General features: G+C 41.6%; 1 protein-coding gene across 4 annotated transcripts in view; it reads left to right on the top strand.

Annotated features, from left to right (window-relative positions):
- The window catches only part of rnf220a (ring finger protein 220a), a 149,147-nt gene that overhangs the window by 95,902 nt on the left and 28,579 nt on the right, over nucleotides 1-24,666 (top strand). For 2 of the 4 annotated variants that reach the window (XM_085378291.1, XM_085378290.1), the window contains exons 2-4: nucleotides 9,762-9,891; nucleotides 17,941-17,992; nucleotides 21,511-21,606. In XM_085378291.1, the coding sequence (XP_085234417.1) occupies nucleotides 9,762-9,891; nucleotides 17,941-17,992; nucleotides 21,511-21,606 (278 nt within the window). The remainder of the gene's footprint in view (nucleotides 1-9,761; nucleotides 9,892-17,940; nucleotides 17,993-21,510; nucleotides 21,607-24,666) is intronic. The other 2 variants (XM_085378292.1, XM_085378293.1) reach the window with 2 other exon arrangements.

Here is a 24,666-nt window from a genome sequence, read left to right as displayed (position 1 = left end):
AGAGTAAGGAAAGAAATAATGTAGTCTAAGTAGGACGAAGACAAAATGTTTCAGTGAGACAGCGAGAGAGGGAGGGCGTATTTGGCCCCGCATTGCTAAGCTCCAGGTTAGGTGGCAGGGCCATTTGGCGAAGGCGCTGGTGCTAGACTTGATGGATGAGACAAACTGCAGGCTCTTTTCTCTTGTAACTTTAAAATCATTAAGCCTTTTACACGGCCATGCAGATTTTTATGGCCACCTCAGACAATCTGCCGGGGTTCATGTCTTTAGATCAGCAAGATGGGAGAAAGCAGAGAAAGGAAGAGGATGGGCATAATGTTCAATCTTTATGTAATGCGGCTTATGTCGCTCAGTAATGTTAATTTAAGGTTTGCTTTTTAAAATTTACAGTTATTTCTGGTCAATTTCATATTGGTTGGATTTAATTAAATAATATATGTAAGAAAGTGTTATGTCTTTATTTTTTTCTCCTTTTTGTCTACAAACATCAATAATACCCTAGATTTTGTTGATCAGTCACAGCCTACTGTAAAAAGCAAAAAAAAAAAAAAAAGAAAGAAAGAAATGTGGCCTTACATAAAATGGCAACTGCATAAAAAATAGAAAACTGAAATGTATGTATAATTTTGTGCCTTTTTAGATTAATTTGTCAAAATGACTTCATTAATATTTAGCTATTTAAATTTTAGCTAGCTAAATACTATTATGATTGCTAGCTTTAGCCTTTGCTAACTTTCGCTAGCGAAGGATAAATTAACAGCAAATTTTCAATGACTACTGTTTCTTTAGGACAGAAAGCACATTAAATTGTAATATCAGAGTCTACATTTGTGATGACAAACTAAACAGTAGGAACCTGAACAGCTATGTAAAGCTGGTAATAACACAGCCAGAGTGATTTATGGCTAGGTTAAGCCTGGGCTTAGCAGCTAGGCTACATTCTTCTACTTTGGACCGAAAACATGGTTTAGTAAGGAAACTTACTAGGTATATGAAGGACAGTTTAAAAAATTCAATCAAAAATAAAATGCAAGAATCTTAAATACAGCTTGCAGAATCCACGATGCTGCGTGAAAATATTCAAATCTCCTTCAAATGACATAATGTGAAATTTAGTTTTATCCTTTTCCCGTCTCTTCTGATCCTCCTATCATAAGACAGGTGAGAATGGAGTTCAGCAGGTAATCCGCACTAAGAGGACGCCATGACAGTGATCTAAGAGTCTAATCTGCTGCTCCTCTTTGCCAGACACGTTTTGCAATAACAAACACAGAGAGGAATAACCAGGAGATACACAGCGAGGATATGAGTTGCATTACTTAAATCTAGTTATCTAAGATAAACCTTTAACCAGCAAATGAGGGGAACGCACATGCTGGCATAACATATTCACATCACCTTCTGATAGGATTCTATTTCCTTTTTTCCTCTAAGGGTGGATATCGGTACAAAAGGCCAGAAATGTTAATGATAAACCAGCAGCAACAACAGTGTGGGAGGTACTATGATCCGCTCTAAATATTATCAATAACAACTCTGTGCGTGTGTCTTTATCCATCCATCCTTCTATCCATCCATCGCTCTCATTCTGCCTCCACAGGCTGCCTCCTCCGCTGTTAGGATTCAATTAACACGGTGCAGGCAGCCACGGCACCCTCATTAAAGCTAATTAGTTAAAACATCAGCCAATCTAGCGTTAATTGGCTTTGGTAATTAATTCAGCCGCTAGACCATATGAAAGCAGCAGGGAGAGCGATAATGAGAGGCAACAAGAGAGGCGAATCAAAGCAAGGGGAAGGGGGAAAAAAAGGAGAGTAAATGAGAGACATAAAGAAAGAATAAATAATAGGGAAGTAATATGCAGGAGACTATTTTTTGTGTTGATATGTGCTGCTGAAGACCAGCTCTAAGTGTGGATTAATAGGGCTATTGAACACAAAGTCAAGCAAGTATGTCAGCTATATGGAGAACAGTCAGCAGAAAATATCAGCATCGATTAAAACGCACTGAAAGTTCCTGTTAATGGGCAACAGTAGCTATCAGACGATAAATAAAATATATAATGTCAAAGTGTGAGCTGAATTTGTGTTTGCAGTAATACTATTCACTATATTATTTAGTATAGCACACACACACACACACACACACACACACACACACACACACACACACACACACGAGCGTGCAGGCGGGCAAGAAAACAGGCTGTGTTTGTGTGATTAGGGCTGACTCAGAGTATCTATTTCAAACTTGCTGATGTCCCTGTTTGCCCACTGACACGGCATGTTCCTGTCATGATTAGGCCCTTTGGGATGGAAATGAGTGCCGACAGGCCTCACGCCCACACCTCTCTCCATTCGGTATCCCTCCACCTCCACACAGCTGAGGAAGGAGAAATGGAATAGAGTCAGTCAGCACAGACAGGGCATAGGTCAGTAAAAGCAGAAGTGTCTTCCCTCTGTGTGACTTAAATGGTAAATGGCCTGTATTTATATAGCGCTTTACTAGTCCCTAAGGACCCCAAAGCGCTTTACATATCCAGCCATCCACCCATTCACACACACATTCACACACTGGTGATGGCAAGCTACATTGTAGCCACAGCCACCCTGGGGCGCACTGACAGAGGCGAGGCTGCCGGACACTGGCGCCACCGGGCCCTCTGACCACCACCAGTAGGCAACGGGTGAAGTGTCTTGCCCAAGGACACAACGACCGAGACTGTCCAAGCCGGGGCTCGAACCGGCAACCTTCCGATTACAAGGCGAACTCCCAACTCTTGAGCCACAATTATAAACACACGTCATACACTCCTAACTGCAGGCATAGCTTTCATATCCCATGTTCTAAAAGGATGCTAAATAAGAACAGTGAATATTCCACTTAGTCTGCTTTTGCTACCTTCGGCTTCCTGCAAACCACTGGCACAATACATGTGGCTGTGTGTTATTGGGATTGGTCCGTGGCTGCTGCTTGTGCCTGTGGCTCTGTGGGTCAGCGCTTGGTTAATGCTCCATTAATTTACTTCTTTCTCGCTCGCCACTCTTGGACAGGGGCATGCACGCGCACTGACAAGGTGATTGATTGAATAAACAGCTGTCAGTAGTTGGAGATAACCTTACAAGCATCACTCCACTGTCTTCAAGACGAACACATATGCCTGTTGCCAGGTCCCAGGAGTAAAAGCAGCATTATACATGCTGACACACACACACACAGACACACACACACTGGGATCATTAGATCACAATTTATCACGTATGTTCAAACTAGGCAGCCGGTGATTTATGATGTGCTGATCTCTTGGGCTTTCCCTTTCTCTTTTCTAAATCCACCAAGTTTGATTTTAATTCCTTTTGAATTCTAAGAGTGTGTTTAAAAGTAAGGGGCCGTGAAAATATTCTTCTGACCCAAAACCTTTCCCCAGTGACACAAAAAGTATTGTGCATATAGTAGCAGTAGTGCAGTTCCTATCGATGTAAGACGAATGCATCTTCTATTCATTCTGCCTCTTATTTACCCACAGAAAAATTCCAATTGTCTTGAACAGACAGCATACATCCATACTCCTGCACACACACACACACACACACACACACACACACACACACACCTTTCCACTTGCTACCCCTCAGTCGGCCATCTCTTCATCCCTCCTCTCCTCTGTACGGCACCGACATTTCATTTGCTTTTCTAAAAGTGACAACCCCAGGGAGCGAGGGAGGGATAGTGAAAGACCCCGGTGATGAGTTTTGAGCAGGGCGTGGAGGAGTGCTATTTAAAAGTGCCATGCATCACTGTCAGGGAGTGAGACGGCACACAAACACACACACACATACGCACATATGCTCAGACAGACACAGGGAACGCACACGCTCGCAGAGAGCAACGCAAAGCAGCCCGGGTGGCAAACTGAAGTTGACCCCCGTTCCATTTCATCAAATGTCCCCTGAATGAGCCACACAGCCTCATCTATTTTGCACGCGCGCCCATACGGAGGCAGTGATCAGCCTAGTGTCTAGCCTGGTTAAATCACAGCTCACTTAAGAGAAAAACCATATCACTTCACCGGGAGACCCATGCACACACACACCTTGCTAGTCCCATTTGTGTTAATGCGGCCCCCTGGTTTTGGGCTTTAGGGCTCATATTCGCCATTATGGAGATGATGGCTTTACGGAGCCCCTCTCACCTCACCTTGCATCGGTCTCGGGGAAAGACAGGGGAGAGTCGAAATGAAGGCTGACACCTCGGTGGGATTTATTTGATTGCGGATGCGAAGCAGTGTCATTCTGGAGAAAGGGAGAATGCAACGGGAGGAGGAGGTGGAGGAGGAGGCCTGGACCCGGAGGCTAAGTGAAAGGAAGAAGAGGAGAAGATGGTGGGGTGAAGGGAAAGAACGACAGAAATAAAGGAAAGGAAAAGAAAGAGATTGGAAGGGAAGGGAGGAGGAGTCAGGGGGAAGCAGAAGTGGCCCTCTTTCCCTTTCGTGAATCAAATCAAATTCCCCTTATCGCACATTATTTGAAGAGGTTATCGGGCGCGGTAATGCGGTTACACGCCGGGCCGCGGCTGAGAGATTTCCTTGTTTACCGATGTTGGCGGGTGTTATAGCTAACCGGCCGGGCGAGCGGGAGAGGGGAGGGGAGAAGAAGGGAGGTGGAAGAGGAGGAAGGGAAGACGAGAGACAAGAGGGTTGTAGGTATAAACACTTGATGCATGTCAGAAAACTCATTTAGGGGAACAACAAGGAGGGGGAATGGAAGTGTGTGCGCGCGCATGTGTGTGTGTATACACATAAGGTGAAGACAGTTGTTCAAGGACAGAAAAACAGCCTCTACATGTAGACACTTTGTAATTCCATTTGGGGAATGTGCAAGTGTGCCTGTTGCGGTGTGTTTGTGCGAACGTAGCATACAAACATACTCTGTATATGCCAAGCCATAAATCCGGCCTTCCTGTTTTCTGACTCTTACTGTTGCGCTTAAATCCAGTTTACATGCTCGGTGCTCATTAGCTGATTGTGTGCACCCTTTACAAGTCAATACAATTCCTTGCAGAAGATATAAAAAATAGAAAAGAGTGATCAAGTTCATGGAAAGTCAAACATTTTGGTTTCTTTCTAAACTCCTTCATAAAGAGGACACGTTTAACCCAAAAATCTGTAAGTTTTTAGAAAAGTGCATTTCTTACTGCCATGTGCCATCAAGGCAAGCTATAAGAAGCGCATAGAAAAAGGGAAGGGTTCAGTGTACACCAATCTCCTGCTTCCTTAGAGGCCGCCATGTTGGGCGAGATAAAGGCAGACAGATGACACGCAATCCAGGTCATTAAATGGGATTTGGAGCCACAGTTTTGTGAGTACATGCTTTGCCTCTTAGCCCATTGAGCCATGAGGACACCCCAAATGGTGTTTTATCTCTGGTCCCATTGAGAGAGAGTATTGAGCTGACAATCCCTGTCCTCTCTGGAGGTGGCCTTTTACCTCAGCTCATTGTAGTCTGAGACTGGGAGCCTGTGCTATCTAGCATCTATTGATTCCCACTTCATCTGGACCAAAGCAAGGAAGAGGGAGACGGGGTAGCACCAAGAGACTGAAGAGAGAGGAGAAAAAGTTTTTATCTTACAAAGAAGAAGAAGAAGAACGCCAGTTGAAGTAACGTTTTCATCATTTCGTGATGACTAATGATTTACCAATTTTCAGCAGCTTTTGGCTGCGCAGCCTCTGAAGTCTGAGATTTTTGAAAATAAGGATCACTCATATTTATTAGTGCACAATAAATATGAAAAGGGATATGAGGAAGAAAAGGAAGAAAGGAAGAAAAAGCAGTGTTGCAAATGGGGAAAATGAGCATGTAGAGTTAGGAAAGCAGAAAGTAAGGCTATTAGGATGAAAGTGAAACAAAAGGAAAGGAAGGGATGACAAAGAAAAGAAGATCCCTCCTCTTTGCTCTCCACTCTTCCACATGATCTGGCTCTCTCCTCCTCAACATCTGCTGTCTGTAATTGCCTGTCTAGTTGTGTTTGTATGTGCGGCTCCTCTCATTATTTGAAAAGCCTAATCAAGGACGTATTTTGGGGTGATCATTGATTAAATTTAACATCATTTCTGTTTTTTGAAAAACTAAAAAGTAAAACAGCCTTATGGTTATCTTTGCAATTTTCAGTCATTCCACTGACAGATTCACAAAGCTGAACTAGGAATTAGCTACTCAATTTGTCGTGTTAGACCAGCGTAAGTGTCGTGTCAGCAGTACAGCAGTCAGTAAATAAATCAGACTGGCGATCAGAAAAGTCAGAGGATATGCTTCCTGCCAGCTCGGTGACTTATTGTTTCGTGAAGCCACTGAGATCTGTTAACTGGCTCAAGTGACAGAGATGAAAGAAGGGAAAGTGGTGACAGGAGGAAATAAGGAAGAAGAGGAAAAGAGAGAGATAGTGATCTGGAAAGGAGAAAGAGTAAGTAAAGACAGATGGAGGGACTGGGAGAAGGAGAAAGAAGGAAAAGGAAGTCAGAGAAAGAGAGATAAGACGATCCATCTTGGCACATTTTGTAGGGTGGGAGGGTTCAGGCCTATATTCCATCATGGCTGTCAAGGAGACGCACACCTTCTCTTGGCTCTCCTGCTCCATCCATCCATCCATCCCCTCGTTTGGGCAGCCGACCAGTGCTTCACTGAGGAGTCTCAACACTAAAAAGTCCTGTCAGTCCTATTTCCTTGTTATTGTCCAGCCGTCTTCTCGCTCCAACCCCCCCTCCATCTTCTGCAGCTCCGGTACCTTCCCCGTGCTACCCAAGATTAAACGCTCCCTCGTCACGCCGCAGGGGGAGTGTGTGTGTTTTGAGTGTGTGAAGTCTAAAGCGGGACATGTGGATACACACATGTGTTTGCGTGTCGCCCCAACATTAATCATCTTTAAGGGGCTGACAAGCAGGGTGTGCGACATCGCATCACATCAGCACCACCCCACCCCCCCATCCTTCCCAACCCGGCTTCTCCTCCTCTTCCTCCTTCGAGGGATTTTTCTGTCCGTTCGGCTCTCCCCATCGCTCACTTCCCTCGGGGAACACTTGACAGGGAGAGGGGAAAAATAAGAGGAAGGGAAAAGAGAAAGTACATGGGAAGTAAAAATGACAGGAAAGGAGGAAACACCACAACAGCAAACAAGTTTAAAAAAAGAAAAGAAAGAGATGAAGAGTGAAAGTTTTGACAAGACTTTTAGGGCAAATAAACATTGCATGGCATTACATTTGGATTAATTGGGGGCCCGTTTTTGACTGAAAGATGTTTCATTTGCTAATTTTGCAAGTTTTATGTGATAATTTTCATATGGAGACACACTTGTTGCTGATATATTTAATATTTTTTAGCTTTAAAAAAAATCTGACTTTTAAAAAAATGCAAAGTTTCCCTTCAGTGTTTGATTGAATGCTTTGTGTTGCAGGATTTATGAAATTATCTATTTATTTTCACATATTGGGGCTGATTTTATATTTTGGTCTACGTTTAGTGCTGCTTTTATGTTTTTGGTGACAGCAGTTCCCATCTCTGTTGGATCTAAAAGCTGTTAGCTGTATTTATTCCATCACATCAGAGAAAGTCAAATTTGCATGTCTTAGGAATATGTTTGGTGTTAATGTGCTGGTTTATATTTTCTGTAAAAAAAAAGAAGCTTGAATTCAAACCACTTCACACAACCCAATCATTCCTCCACTTTAGTATGTTTTCCTCTTATTCATTGTTGCTTTTCTGTTGTCGTAAATGTGCAGCTACATGTCTTTATCATCAGTCTGCCAGTACAAAAATAACCTCATTCACAGAGAATCTTTCAAACTTCAAAAGAAAATCACCTCTTATTGAAATGCACAAAGTAAACTTTCACCATGCAAAACAAGCGTTTGCACTTTTTTTTTGGACTCAACAATAATCAAGCATATGTTTGTGTGCGTGTCCGCGACCTCCAGGAGTGCGTTTGTCTGCAGAATAGAAAGCGGCCCCATCGGCTGCAGAGGGGGATTGGATCTGTTCTTTGTTTGCTGTGGCGGATGGCGGACGGCTTCAGCATGACTCAAATTATCTTGTCAAAGCAATAAAGGGGAGAGAAGAGGTGTGCAGGGGCTGAGAGGGGGGCTAAAAAGGAGATGAAGAAACAAGGAGAGAAAGGGAAAAATCAGAAAGGAGAGGGGTAGTAAGGGAGAGAGAAAGGAAGAAATGAAAATAAAGAAGATGAAAAAGAAAGGAAGAAAGAAAAAGCAAAGAAAGGATTGTAGGGAGAATCAGAATGCAAAAAAGAGAAGGAAACATGTAAAAAAGAGATAGAAAAAGAGAGAAAGAAGGTAATCGATTACCTATTTTTCAAAGTCACTTAACGTGTCCAGTGCTGTGGGCTGTGTTAAGCAGCAGTGCAGGAGAATGGGAGGCTAGTATGCATGCACACGCTCTGAGAAAAGAAGGGCAGCGGCAGAGGTGGGTTGTGGAGGGGGGGGCGTTTGTGCGTGCTTTCCGTTACTAGTTGTATCATGAGTCCTTTTGCAGGAAACTGTGAGCAAGGATAAATGCCCCCCAAGGGCTGCATGTGTATGTATAGGAGTGTGTGTATGTAATGTTTGTGCATTAAAAAGAAAAGAAAAAGAAAACGGTTCACTAAAGACAAGGCAGACAGGGAGTCCCCCCGTACCTGGTCCCCTTGTTGCCGTGGTGACAAGCGGTCTAAACGGGATGTCCTGGCTGAGGCGGGGCCTATTGTTTGCGGGCTAAAAAAAGAACTATTTGATTGGCTATCCAGGAAATCAGGAAGTGTCCTCCAACTCTAAGCACTGATATGATTTCAATAGATGGTATTTTTAGCCAGGTTAGACAGACAAAGCACAAACACAAAAATGCATACGTTCCAACACGTACGCAATAACACAATAACACACACACAGAGAAACAGGTGTGGCCCCACCCTAAGCCCTGCTGATCAAGGACAATGAAGTGAGGTAGTGTTGGCAGACTCTATACAGCATTATCTCATCCATGGCAGACACTTCTTTAACTCCCCTTCTAACACCACCTCCCGCTTTGACCCCAGAGCAACATTACACAATGGATACTGTAGAGCACTCTAGTCCGCTTTTGTAAGCGTGTAATCCAGAAATGTATACTGTGATGCTTGCTGAAGATGCTGGCTCCTTAAACCCATTTTCTTGCTTTTACCCTAAAACTTCTGCTTCACTGCCACATGACAAAGTCTGTCAATACTATGCAAAGTGATTTATGTAGGGAATTTATGCAAGGTCACCACATGCTCTAGCATCTTGTCAATCACAATGTGGCCGTGTCCTAAAGCATACCCTGCATGTTTTTACTGTATGGAAACATATTTTTATGAAGTGACCATTGTGACGTAAATAAGGCTTGACGTGAGTGACTGAAACAATGATCTCTTTAGGAAAATGCCAACTGAAGTTGTAGATGGAGTGAGTAGTAGGGTTTGCGATAGGACCCATTTTTGCACTCATAGAAGTTGCCCCCTGCTGGCCATTGTAAAACTACATTTTTAAGGTACTTCCACACTAGCTTCATTTGTACTCGATGGGATTCTGCAGTAATAAAACAACAGTAAAAAAAAATAATATTTGAGGTGCATTCTGATACCATATAATTAAACACACTCAACATGTAAGGTTTGTGCATGAAAAAAGAAATGGTTGGGTGCTTATATCTCTTATGCTGATATTCTTGTCACTGTGTGTTTCTCTTCATTGGTGTCTCCAGGTAAAAAGAAGATGTCCCTGTATGACAGCCAGGCTCCAGTCTGTCCCATCTGCCAGGTGTTGCTCAGGCCTGGAGAGCTACAGGAACACATGGAGACAGAGATAGAGAGGCTAGCCACCATCTGCCTCAGGTAGGACTGAGCTCTCTCCTTAACAGAGTCAAATATTTATTATAAGCGTTACTTTAATGATCTGTAGGTATGTATATATATATATGTCTTTATATACTCTGTTTGGGTCAGTCTCAATGAAACTGTGCACGAACACGTTACACAAACTATTAACATCTATATGTTTAAAGCTAAGTTTAGCCCGGTGTCTTACAATAACGGTTGAATGAAGGTATAATGAATCCTGTAATCTTGAATTGGAAACATTGTCCTGGGTATGAAATAACAAATTGGGATGTCTCATAATTTCATTAAATTAAATAACATGAATCATATTACCAGGATGTATTGGTTGGTACAGAGTAATTTTGAAGGATTATTACCGCCTGTATTTCAACTAAGATTTTATGTCCAGCTCGCTGACCTATTTTTTTATTCTGAGCAAAGATTTTGGTATCATAAATCTGCATAAAAGGCAGGAGCACGCTGTCAATGCAAAGCTAAGTGTTTCCTACAGGGATTAGGATTCAAACCCGTGACCTCAAGTTCACTTCTGCCCCCTTTTTTTCCCCACACGGCAGTTGCACGAGCTGTTTTACGATGGACAAATCAACTCCGAGCCCTTGTAACGATGGAACACAACCATTAGGACCCATATTTCACCTTGACCACGCGTCGGGTTTTGTGTGTGCACCTACGTCTGTGGTTGTGACCCGGTGTCCACCTAAGCGGCCCAGTTTTATGATAGTACCCATTAACCTGAAGGAAAAGGGCAACAGATAGCGTCACCCCAAGTGGAAATCACACTTCATTTACCCACCGTTTACACTGTGCGCACCCCTCTTCTTGTCTCTCCCTGTCCAAACACTATACCACTTGTTTCTTCTCTTCCATTTATTTGCAATCATTTATTTATTTGATTTTTTTCAATCTCTTCCTAAATCTTGTTTTTCCCCTTTGCTTAATAGGCCTTTACTGTTCTTTTTTCTCACATCTCATCTATATTTCATTAGTTATTTCCTCATGATCTTTTGATTTTAAGTCAGTTCCAGTCATTTAAGACCAAAGCAATGGCCTAACTTCCTGAATAAGTCAATTTATATATTTTTTATATAGCTATGAGCTTTCTATTGTAACCCAACAATACTACAGAGAAAACCCCAACAATCAAACAACCCCCGTTGAGTAAGCTGACAGCTGGAAGTAAAAACTGCCTTTTAACGGGAAGAAACCTCCAACAGAACCAGGCTCAGGGAGGGGCAGATGTATGGAAAATAGGACAGTGCAGGAGAAACCGATAGACAGAGATGGATTGCCTGCCAAAACCCCCCCGAATCAAACAAATAATTGAAAACAAAGAAAATGTAAATGTATAATTATGAAGAACATATATGTATGGAAAAGAATGGAGGAAATGATCGAACTGAGCGTCAGCCAAGCATTATTGGACAAATCTTGTTTTATTTTCTGAGCTATCAGCCACATCTCAAGGCTTTAATCCGTGGATAGAATTGGTTCAGTTGTCATCCAGAAAGCCAGGAGATGTGGCTGGGAGCTCTGGGGAAACGTGGGAGCCATGCATCATCTAATAATATGGCAAGGTGTCTGTGTGTTTTAATAATTAATAAAGGTTAGTAGTTTGTCCTTCCTTCTGGCAGTGTGGGATGCTAGCCCTGGGAAGCCTAGTTCCGATGTCCACTCTCTGTCTCTCTCTCACACACATACACAGTTATTTAAGGAAATAGCATCATCCCGGCCTGAGAAGGGATGGTGGCTAATGTCACAGCTGGCTGATTTGCCTACTTGCCATTAGATCCATACGTACACCACAGAAAAAGGGAACAAGAAGAAGCAAGAACGGAGATGTTGAAGATATTTTGTAAAAAGGACTTCCTCTGTATCTGTGAGTGATCTAAAGAAATGTGAACAGGAGATAAAACCGAAAGGGTTGTGTGCATTATATCACAAAACTAACCCGCCAATTCTAAATGGCACACCCACCCACCGTGTCTCCTTCTCTCTGGCTCTCTGCATGGGAGCTGCCATTATTGGAAGTGACAGTGGGAATTTGGTCCAATTTGTGGTAAATGTGCCTTTAATGACGAGCAGCGCTTGCTGAATGAAAGAACTGTGGGTATGGAAACGAAGGTGTCTGTGTGTGTCTGTGTGAGTGTTTAAGAAGCGTGTGTTTCTACTTGTTTTGCCCTTCTGTCCTAGTTGCTCTTGCTTCATGTAAATGTACAAGTGTTTGATTGCAACTGTCAGTCCGTGTCCTCTCTTCTGACTGCGAGCTCTGTCACTTGTTCATAGGACATGGCTTTTCATGTTTAGTCATCGAAATCACACACGCACACACACACACACACACACACACACACACAGTTTGGCAAATGGAAATCTATCATGCCCTGTACATGTCAGGTGGCTTGGGGCAGGCAAAGTAATCTACATACCCCATCGCCCCCCTCCTCACCTCTGCTCCTCTTCTTCTCCCTCCTCCTCTATAATCAATTTGCCTCCACTCAAGCCCCCACCTCTCCACCAGATGACACAAAAAGGCAAAAAGCAATCAGTACCTTGAGTTTAGTGCCATCCCTCCATTCTTCCTTCCATCTCCATCCACCAAGAAACGACTTATTCATCTTTAGTTGGTTCTCTCTCTTTGCCCCCTCTGGTTGGGAGTGGAGGTGTGAGGCCGTCACTACAATTCAGTAGCACTGTGTACGACCAATGCAGATTTAACCAGGATGGAGGTGAGTGGGCAGATTTAGTTAATTGAATTCCATCAAATTACTGTTCAAACCAAATTCAACAGGCACTGTTAGCACTAAAAAATAGGATAAATATACAATCCTGTTGTTGATACTTATAGTCTGAGTAATGTGAAATACTCCACAGTAGTTGCATAGTGAGATCAAGGGATACTTTAAACAATTACAGCAGTCTGAGATTGCATATCTGTGACACAGCTGGAAATCGCCACTATTGCATACACAAATTATTAAATCTCTGGAAGGATATCTGGATCTGAATAGTTTCATATATTGTGTTGAAAACTTGACAGTGATTTTCATATCTCAAACTATGTATAAGTAAATAGTTAATTCCAAATTTTGCCTTGTTTCTTACAATCTTTCATTAAAAAAAAATCCAGATTCAGATCTGGAGCACTTCCAAAGCTGAATATTATAATAATAATAATAATAATAATAATAATAATAATAATAATAAGCTTTATTTTAATAGTATTTTTTATAAAGCAGAGTTTATAAAGTGCTTTGGCAAGCAGGCGGAAGCAAAAGCAACCAGAAAGCCAAACATTAAAGTCACACCCAGCCCTGACGAGTAAAATTCTGCAAACAAATGTGCCAAGCAATTCGCATTACTCCTTTGGCAGAGTTACTTACTTACATGCAGAGCAATAAGATGACCTTCAAGTGTAAATGGACTGTGTTTACCAGGGTGCAAGGGACTTAAATAAGACACTTTTGAGTTGCTGTATGAACAGCATCGACAACAGCAAATTTTCTAGCTTTATCTCTAAAATATTGACTCAGGAAGGTGTAACAGCCTCCAGAGTTCTTGAAGTGTCCCCTTAATATTTGTGAAAAGAGCTTCAGCACAAGAAATGATTGCAAAATAAATAACAATAGTAACTTAAATATTAGTGTATGTAATGGTTATTATGTGTACCTTTGCATAACATAAAATTCACAAAGACAAACCGTCTATACAGAAATCAACTTTTTAGACCCTGTTAAAAATGATGATGAACTAAAAATGTAATAATTAGAATGTTTTAATATAATGGATCAAATTTCCACAGCTATTTCTAGATTTGATACATAACCCTGTACATTTTATACATATCTTCCTACAATTTTTAAAAATTTCTATACATATTCTGTACATTGTTACCTATGCACAATTCGGCTGCTTATGTTTATAGGACCACCTTCTGTCTTCCTTTTATATTTAATTTTTTCCTTGCTGTAAGAGCTCTGTAACACTGAAATTTCTCATCCGTGGGACAATAAAGGTTTATTCTATTCTATTCTATTCCAGTTTTATTTTATTGTGGATGGTAAATGACAAAATGTTACTTTTGACCTGCAAATTTTAATATCCATCTGATACCAAGTAATCATCGGGCCTACGTTACCAATACCAATATATTTAACCATAAGTCAGCTTATGCAGGGAAGAACAGTGTGACAAGACTCATTAATTTGTAATTTCTGAACACATTTTAATGACCACTAAATCACTCCGAGTTTTAATTTCCACAATAATTTGTTAACAAAACAAAAAACGCCTTTCAGCTTTTCATGCATTTTGAAACTGTTGTTTTTTTCTGTTTTTTTAAAGAACTGCAATGTAAATGTGCCTGTCTCTAAAGGACTTTGTGTCAGCATTTGTTGTTTTTTAAAATACATGGTTGAGTATATAGTTTCATTTCCCCAAAAACCCTGAAAACTGATTTATCGCCATTGTTTGGACTAAATATTAAACTTACAGGCTATAAACACAATATCAATCCTATCATGCTGGTATCAATCTGATACCAATACCAGCGTTTGTATCGATACTATTGTGCTAGTATCGGTCAGCACTGATAATATTTATATATATTTGGATCAATCTACCTACCTCTACAAAAAGCTATAAAAACTATTTGTGTGAGGCACCGACATGCCCTTACCTCTCCTACACGTGCCTCATTAGCAACACATTTTAAATCGCATCTGTCATTCATCCTTGCCTCCTTTTCCCTACTTGCTTGGTGTGTTTGTTTCACTTTGCTTTGCTGCTCATTTCCTCACTCTTCTCCTCGCTTTGACATGGCAGCCAGCTGGAATTTCCAGCCCTATAACCCTCGCTATCAAAAATTCATAGAACTGGGCACGCAGATGTGTGCAAAGCGCTGAGAAGAAGCGGCAGCACACCAACTCTCCCATCACTCCCTCTCTTCCTTTCTCTAGTTTTCTGTCTCCTTTCATCTTTCCCTCGCACGATGTCTCTCTTTATGTTGCCCGCTCGTTCTCTCTCACCACATTTCTCTCACCTCACATTTCATCCCCCCCAGCTACCCCAACTCCTCTTTCATCTCTCTATCACCCCCTCTGTCACCGTGGCAATTTTCTCCCATCGTGGCAGGCATGCAACTGCTGTCCTCTCTCGCTCTCTTCCCCTCTCTCTGTCTCCCTCCTTCTCTTGTCGCTGTTTGACACTGTCAACAAGCAGGTAGAGTTGGCTGTTATTGTTGATGCCTCTGCAGAGGTTCCAGGTAATGAATAAAAGAGCGATAGAGGGAGAAGGAGAGAGAGATGACAGAGACAAAGATAGAAAAGGGGGTAAGAAAGGTGTGTGTTTGTGAGTGTGCTGGTGGTGGGGTGTTGGCAGATTCCCCTGCATTACACGGCAGCTTGACTGTGTCACCCATGTTTATTCTCTTTGTTGGCGGAGGTGTGGCCTGCTGTTCTGTGGTTACACACACAGTTGCAAAACAACATGCAGGTGCATATGCACATCCACAGGTAATGGCAGATTTCTACATACAGATTCACCATCAACAGAGACATAGAATATATACATAAGCAAACACCCATCCTGCACACCGAACCACAGGCGTACTTTCTAGGTATGCAACTAAGTCATCTCCGAACAAAAATAATCAGACATGAGAGAAAATAACAACTAATAACTAACTACTCACTAACCCTATTTCTTTTCTTGTGACATTGTATAGCACAAATATTTCAAAGTAAATTGGAGTACATTTCAAGTTCAAATCCTTGCATTGTTGTATTTTAGTTTAATTATATACACTGCTAAAAAAAACAACAACTAGGAAGACTCATCAGATCTCAATGGGAAAAAATCAGGATGGATATATCCATACTGATATGGACTGGATAATGTGCCAGGAACCAAAGGATGACACATTATTTGATGGAGTTGGAAATGATCAACCTACAGAGAACAACACCTCAAAAATCTAAGAGAAAAACTGAGTTTGCTGAAATTTAATTTCAGCAACTCAAAGTGATATTCCTTGGTTTGCATGGCCTCCACATGCACATACATGAATCACAACCTGTAAGGGTCTGACAGTGCTCATCCTGTTCCTGCTTGCATAAAGGAGCAGATACCAGCCCTGCTGGTGAGGTTAGGGAACTCAAGGATGCAAATGTTTCCAATCACAGAAGCCTCCCACAAAGAGCTCTGTTGAAGCATAGACTGTATGTAAAAGATGTAAATGGCCTCTGAGGCATCACCAATTGTTTAGCAGCATTCTGTTGCTAAAGCCTTAATCTGAGTGCCATTTTTGGTGTTCAATGTGATCTGGCTGAGAAACCAGGAGTAACTGCACAATTATCAACTAGAAGAAAAGTGTGTGTACTTTATTGGTCCCCGTGGGGAAAATCCCTCTCTGCATTTAACCCATTCACTCAGTGAAGCAGTGGGCAGCCATTGGGCGCCCGGGGAGCAGTGTGTAGGGACGGTACCTTGCTCAGGGGTACCTCAGGGTAGCTGTTCAGGGGAATCGAACCCCCGACCTTCCGATCATGGGGCCACCACTCTACCTACTGAGCTATCCCTGCCCAAACTAGAGGCTTGTCGATCACCTGATTGAATATGTTTTAGGACTTACATTTACAAAACATCACAACATAACGATGTATTCAGTGTGAACTGAAACTCCCAACTGAGGCCATAATCTCATCAGGAAAGAGCAAAAGAGCTGAAACACAGAAAGCAGGCTGAAACACACTTTTTTTATGTGTGTCGGATCAATATAATTCAAGGAATCTTGTTTTAATTTGATTGAAAAATGAAAAAAAAATGAAAAAAGCCTGGTTTATGTGGTTTACACATAAACCAGGCTTTATGTGTAAAGTTAGCCGGGTTCCTCTTTAGATACGCTGACAGTGATACACCGAGTGCTGCTGTGCACAGAATCATTTTTTAGGATATATATAAAAAGAACTACACCCTGCTTCACACGTCCTTTATAGGAACAAATACTTCCACTGCACTTTGACACGTCCATCACCCTCCCCACTCCTAGCTTCCTCTGTGCAGCTCTGCATTATATTTCACCGCTCTTATATTGCCCTTGTCTTGCTCTTACTCCTCCTTGTGCATCACTTTGTAAATTCTTCACTTCAGATAAGTGACATATAAATAAGGCTTCTTATTCTTATTACCCACCCATCCATCCATTGAAAAAGGAAATTCCTTGTCTACCAGGGCATGCTGTCAGATTAGAGGTTGTGCTCAATTCAGTTTTAGGCTCCCTTCCCTTTGTGGTCTGCCACCGTCTGTTTGAATCTGTTCGTGTGTGTGTGTCCAAGAGGGTCTGGTGAGCTAACAGGGTCTCAAAGCAAACATGACAATCCTGTCTCGCTTCGTCAACGTCAGGCTTGTCGCAAGGATTTGTGAAGCTCGGAGAAATTTATCTCTGTGTTTGGGTGAAAGTCTGAGAGACAGAGGATGGCAGAGGCAGCAGATGGGCGAGAATAATGGGGAAGGTAGACAACAAGGCGGGGGAAGAAGAGAAGAAAAAGTGGGCAATAAAAAACAAAATGAGAAAAATCAATTGAGAGCAGAGGGGTCCGTAAATGTGAGGGGGGGGGGATCAAAATAAAGTAATGTGTCTGTATTTGAAGAATAAAAGCATTTATTTGGTATGCAACTAACCCCAGCTTTGGGCACCTTTGTCCTTATAATATTTATATGCTGACAAGTCAAACCACTGTTAATCATCTTATTGCCTGCTTCTGTGTATGAACATGATGAGTGAAAGCAGCCAAGTGAACTGAGTGCGCTGCTGCATTTATAAGTCATCATAAAGGGTCGATGAGAATAGAAGAGTGATGGATGAAAGTGAATGAAAACATTATCAAGAGTCTGATAAACTGATTTGCAAGTGAGTCGCAGGTGAAATTCACAGATATTAGTTGTGTGTTAGTGTGTGCAGGGAGTCAGAACGTAACCAGAATCCACTCAGGATCACAGTACGTCATGTGATCTCACTGATTTCCTTTTTCTCTTCTTTCTCTGCAGCAGTAAGAACCCGTCATCCAAGGATGGAGCGGCCACTCCAGGAACCCCCAAGGTGAGCCCACGCTCAGTGTTTAAAGCAACACTGTGTACTGTGTGTAGGAGATAATAAATTGTATTTAGATAGAAACATATACATATTCATGTAAGCTAAAAACAAGAGGAAGATGCAGGATTAGACAAGGTTAGATTTCAAAGTATTATACCTACTTTTCAGTAGTGCAGCGTACTTTCTTTACCATCCAGCTACCAGAGTTGTTACTCAGTTTCTGTTCCTCTCTGCTGCACTAAGGGGAAATCAGCTGGACTGTCTTACATCTTATACAAACCAGCGCCAGTCTCCCTTGTCTAACGGGCAGCAGGACCAGGAGGCACTGTACTGTGATTGTTCCAATTAGAGAGTCAGAGAGAGAATGCAAGCAGAAAAAAAGACAGAAGAGATCAAACTGCAAGAAGACGAATTTATGATCCCATCAGGAAGCCTTTTCTTACTGTTTCTGTGTCTTCATCTGGCTGAGGCCTCTTTTAAAAGACTTCTGACATCTCGTATTGTCAAAAGACCCAATATAATACTCCGACTCTACTCACAACATGTGAGCGCTGTAATGACTATACAGTTCAGCTCAATTCAATTTTACTTAAATGGCACCATATCACAACAACAGTACCCTCAAGGTGCTTTATATTGTAAGGTAAAGACGCTACAATAATACAGGGAAAGTACCAGCAATCAGACGACTCCCTCTGAGTAAGCACTTGGCGATAGTGAGAAGGAAAAACTCCATTTTAACAGGAAGAACCCTCCAGCAGAACCAGGCTCATGGAGGGGCGGCCATCTGCCATGTCTGTACCATATGTAGGAGAAGAAAAGGAAAGAAATTTTTTCTCATATCGGAGAAATCATCCAAACTGCCTGATTGTGGCACTGTGTTCATTGTTGTGGCTTGGCAGGGGTTACGCAGGGTTGCATTAAACAAATTATAGTGGATTACTGTATTCACCCTGTCCGTATAAGCCAGTGTCCAATGTACTGCTGAAATATCGGTTTCCAGACCTTTATAGTGTGAACTCTCCTATTAACAGGGTGTCAACAGTTTATAAAAGTAGGATATATTAATTCATCCTTCATCAGGCGTTTGGTGCTCTGGTAAATCATTTATGTCGGTCTGCGGTGTATTCTGGATTTGTGTTTCCTAAAGATCCCTAAAGTCATCAAGTTCCTTCATTATCTCCACATTTGTTTTAGCCGCTGACTAAATACCAGGTCAAAGTCTTATAGGCCACTGCAGGAAGATGTGCACTTGGATTGCAAAAGAATATACAATTCGGGTTATTCGCTTTCATTCCCTTACACCTTTGGGTGCTGACCCGGGCTTAGAGCAGTGCTCGCAGCACTGTGGGTGGGCTTGTACTTGAGAGAGGCAGACAATGCCGGGTTGAGGGGTGAGTGCTGGCCTTCTCTTCCAGCCGTGACTGCGCATCACACTGATGTTGTTTAGTATTCAGCTGCAGGCCACGGAGAATGGAGAAGGCCAGTCTGAAGCACACGGGCCTGTTGTTGTCGTTCCCAGCTTGGTATGCATCACCCAGCTGCGTTAAACCGGAGATTAACCCCGACACATCTACTCATGTGGTACTGTGCCCACTTGCTAAGCTAAAGTGAGGGGGAAATGTGAGATATGTGTCGGACCGGACATAAATTTGTGAGATGCTGCACCACCCAGTGTGCATTTGAGCAAATTTAAGTCCTTTTCCCAAACAAATAAATAAATATGTTATCATTTACACAATGCATGTTTCTGACATTCTGACATTTCCAGTGACTCACCTAACTGTAGCCTTAAGCACAACTTTTGTTAGGAACAGACCCTTTTTTCACGTGTTGATTTAATTGGTTGGTTTAAAAGACCAGATTTTCAGGGAGATCTTCATTCATAATTTCTGTATAGAATACCGTTAAATGTCATATTGTAATGATAAAACTTAAGCATATTCCCAGAAGGCCTCAGGTAAATGATTCCTGACCTTTTAAAACCTGGATAAAAGGAGAAAAGACCACACACACACACACACAAGCATAAAAGCACCATGCATAATGTCCAATTTACTGTGGCAGCACTGGAGGTTGGTCATTTCTCACATATTATTATTAGATTACTGCTGTCAAGCACTTAAGCCTCTGCTCTGCCCCTTTCCACTTGATTAATAGGAGACGACTGTAAATACAAATATTTCATAGCTGCCTTGTAAAATAAGGCACAGGAACACATGAAAAAACAAGTACACACACACACACACACACAGAGCTACGACTCTGTCAGAGCTAAGCCTTGTAAAAAAGTGATATTGCTTTTTTTCCCCCTTCTACCATTCACTCTTTTCCACATCTTTCTTTTACCTTCCTGTTCCTCATTCCTCAGTGGAATTCCCTGGACTCTTTTTGCCGCAGAGTGGGTTAGAAGAGGATATTGTTTTATATGTGTGTGTCTATTCCAGGGAAAGAGAGAGCATGTGAGCAAAGTGTTGTGGGACAGATTTATGGACAGGCAGCATCCCGTAATGTCAGACAGTTAAACTCCTCCTTTTCGGATATTTACCCTTCCCTCGCCTTCCCCCCTTCTCCCAATCCTCTCTTTCCAATCTCTCATTCTTCCCTAACTCCTCTTAACGTCCCATAAACATTAACTCTAATCAGTGGAAGGGATTTTATAGACAAAGTCAGGCGGGTTACAGTCGTCATCAATGACATGTCGCTCTCAGCATTTGTGGCAATAACACTCTTGAAATTTTCCAAGGGTAAGGATTCACTCTGGCTTCTTTTCCTTTTCCTGTCTAACAGATGTGTTGCAATAGTGACATGAATTTCAGAATGTAATGTTTTACTTCTTCCACAGTTTCACAGTCAGCAGTAGTAGTTTTGAACCGAGCACGTTAAACTGAGTCAGGCTGTGCTACGGCTGCACTTTATCTGCTTTCATAGAGACAAAAGCGTCTTTGCGTACCTGCTGATGCTTCAGGTCTTTTCAGGTCTCACACCTATGAAACTTCACCTCCTTCTTTTCTCCTACAAATTATTTCATTGCTTCTACTTTTAATTGACTTCAGTTTATACACTTGAACTGCTTTCTGTCACTGGAACTCACACTTTCAGCTCAATTTGTCAGCCACACTGAGTGCTTGAACCTCAGCTGAATATTCAGCTTAGTTCAGTGATTTCATTTTAACTGCTTCTGCTAATGAACTTCTTCCACTTTTTATATTCTGATTGTCATGTCAACTCCAATTTCAGAGTGTTGGCATAAATTGCCCAGAGCTCACAACCACTCAAATAAATTCACTTCACCCCCGGCATGCTTGAGTGTTAGCTCTACAACAGTGAAATTATATACTTTATATCCTGAGGTCTGAATTTATCGTGGAACAGCGTTACTCTTGTGTTTATCGATTATTCCCATGCAGCAGCTGTCAACCAAGGACAAGTTCGGTGCTCATGGTGCTTATGGTCCCAGAGGCAGTAACGTAAAAAGATCATCTGCATAGAAAAGACTTTTTTATTCCTCTGTGTCTTTCTAGTCCATGCTGCTGTCGGTGCACATCAAGCGTGAGGGAGAGTCTCCTGTGGTCTCGCCCCTGTCGTCAGAGGATGCCCACCACTCCGACAGATACCAGGTCACACACACATGGGCACACACACACATACACACACACACAAACAAGGGCAGCTTGAGAGAGTCATCAGAGTTTCCTGATTGCTATTAATTTAGGATATTTTGGCTTTGTTCAAGTGTAATGCATCCTGTCACACATATGAATGTGTGACATGTAGATGTGTTCATTACAGCTTATCAGCTCCATATCATTGTACAGCATCAAGGCTGTAGGCTAATATATGGAGGGAATTAGTATCAAAATAGAGGTACATGGCGTATGCGAAAAAAAATGTTTCATTTCAGTTACAAAGGAGTGTTTCGGTATAAACACAAATACCAAGCAATTTAAACACAAGCTCGCTAAATATTAAACTTTTTTTTCTTTGAAAAAATCTTTCTCAAAAACATTTCCTGTGTATGTCTAAAATATTTGTGACATTTATTTCATTATACAGATTAAAAGTGTGTGCAGATGGCTCATGTATTTGCTCCATACAGATCCACAAAGGTGTGCTACATTCAAGCACTAGCCGAAAAATCGTGCATCTGGCAATTGTTGCATGATCTGTGATGATTTCGTTATGCGCAATTAAAAAGTAAATAGAAAGAATATCATAAACATTTTTAGACAATATTTTGCAAACGAGGCTTTATGAAAGCTTAAATGATCAGATCTTTGAGACTTAAAGTGTGACTATTTTTTTTTCATGTATTTGATGATGTTAATAATTTTCCGATTTATCAGCAACTGATCGGTATCAGCATTTATAAATGAAGAAAAGTAGTTGAGATTGCACCAGAGAGTTTGTCCACCAGAGAGTGAACCAGCTGACACGACAACCAGCTGATCCAAGCAGAGCCCAGGAGAGTGCGGATAAATACATAAATAAATAAATAAACAACAATATATGAAACATGTTAGTCGATTCAGTTTCATGTTTTGTGTGTCTGAAAAAAATATCAGCTTTTATGGGAATATGGGATATTGGTATCGCTATCAGTCTTAAAAATCCTTTACTGGTCAGGCTCTAATAGTTCATGTATGAGTGCCCAAAACTGCACAAAAATATTTTTCATTTATATATAATGAGTTATTATGAGCAGACTAATGCGCCTTTCTGACATCGACTTCTATAGGACCCCTGGCCCAGTAGACTCTGTGATGACTGGTTAACAGTGCAGCTGACCCACTGTGACAATATACTGCTTAAAAAATACATAAACAAATAAATAAGGACCTTAGACCTGAATAAGACAACCCATCAGGGTTTGCGCCACCTCCAGACTCTAATTCTATACTTTCACTGATGTTAGAATTAATTGTAGACAAAAAAAAGCAAACCACTTTCTCAGCATTTTTTTTTGTGTGTCTTTATTAACAATCCAGCAAATCAAGTGAATTTCTGTAACTATGACATATCACAGTACAGCTGAACATTATGGCAGATTTGGGTTTTTATGCCTCCTCAGCAGTTAAGTTGACTAACAGGCCAATCTGCTTAAATCTCAAATGTCACCATGACTGCTTTTATCTCTTAAATTCATCAAAGTTTGTTCGAGTAATTCCTCCAGCCATGATGTATCTCAGGGTTAAGTGGGCTTCCCCCCCGACACCATAAAATAAGAACTATTAAGTCCATGCAGACGTAACATCCATACGTTGAGGATGACACAGCTCATAAAGACCTTATAGCAATAAAGGAGATTTTCTCATTAAGTGAAACTGCTGAAATCACCTTATATTATACAAATGATTAAGTCAATGGTGACTCTTTTTAGCACCCTGAAAATAAAGCATAATGGCAGACTTTGCCACCTCCTCTCTGCCTGTCAGGTGGACTCACTCTGCCTCTCCGCTTCTTCTAAAAACCTGACCTATCTGCAGCATTGGCTGAGTGTATCATAATGATACGGTAGCAGAGGCGATGCGCCGCAAGTAGGCCTATAACTCAAGTGTTGGCGGGGAGGGGAGAGAAGCAGCGAGAAGAAGGTGAAGGCCTGGCTGCTTGATGACTCCCGCTGACAGAGTACGGGCTGTCGGTGAGGACTGAACCTCTGCTTGTTCACTGCTGTCCTGTCAAAGAGAGGGTATCCATAACTGCGAGTGCTTTAGTCAGCATACAGTTAAAGACATGCAGGCCATGTGGGTTTGAACCCCAGTAGACCTGAGCCAGACATTCTGCAGGAGACTGAAGTAGACTTGATAGAGAAATCATCACTTATTTAATTTCACAATGCTGTACTTTTATTGCTAAGACTATTATTTTTAATGGAGCAAGGAATTTACTAGAGGCAACATGACCCAGCTAGGACCTCAAAAGTTTCAGGTTCACTCAGATAAATGTACGATTTATCATTTCTCCCACTGATGGCAGTAACCGAGTTTATTCACTCAAGTGCCTTAAATACTTTTAGATGTTGCCTTCACATACAAAAGGGAGATACAGTTCCGTTATTTGAGTTTGCATGTTATAAAAATGTGTATATTATAAAAAAGAAATATCAAAATGTAAATTTATATAATGATAAAAGTTGCAGTGACTCAAGTAATAAAACTGTTAACATCACCTGCCAATGCATCAGTATTAGCACTCTGATAATATAATAAATATCAAATATAGTGGACTGAGGCAGTCAGGAGACCAAGTTGTTACTTTTGACAATTTAATTACATTTGCTAACATTAAAGCCCCTAAGTTTCACTAACTCCAGACTTTAAAAACTCTCAAACACTATCTTCACACTTGTCTCACTCTTTTCTAGCAGCTTATATAAAGAAAAGCAGCTGCCTGTCCTTGGCCTGCATGTAAATCACCAACTTTCTCAATGGGTGAGGCGTAATGAACCTCGTTGCTTCTCCCTAGCGGCCGAGATGCGAAACGACGGGTGACGTTTCCTGACTTCCGTTTCCAGCGCGGTCACATGATCAAAACAAGCCAACATGGCGTCGAACATGAGCAATATTTGCCGAAACGGGCGCCACTTTCAATCCTTTTCCATCCGTGTGAATATGTAGACAGAGCGCTTAGTTTGCACTGATGTTCGGTGTGTGGAGGCTCCGTGTGGCACCTCGCAGACA

This window comes from Diplotaxodon limnothrissa, linkage group LG18, assembly GCF_057381915.1.
Source record: "Diplotaxodon limnothrissa isolate DT_005_m linkage group LG18, D_limnothrissa_male_GT1.1, whole genome shotgun sequence".
NCBI lineage: Eukaryota > Metazoa > Chordata > Actinopteri > Cichliformes > Cichlidae > Diplotaxodon > Diplotaxodon limnothrissa.
This window is presented reverse-complemented; position numbering and strand designations above follow the sequence as displayed.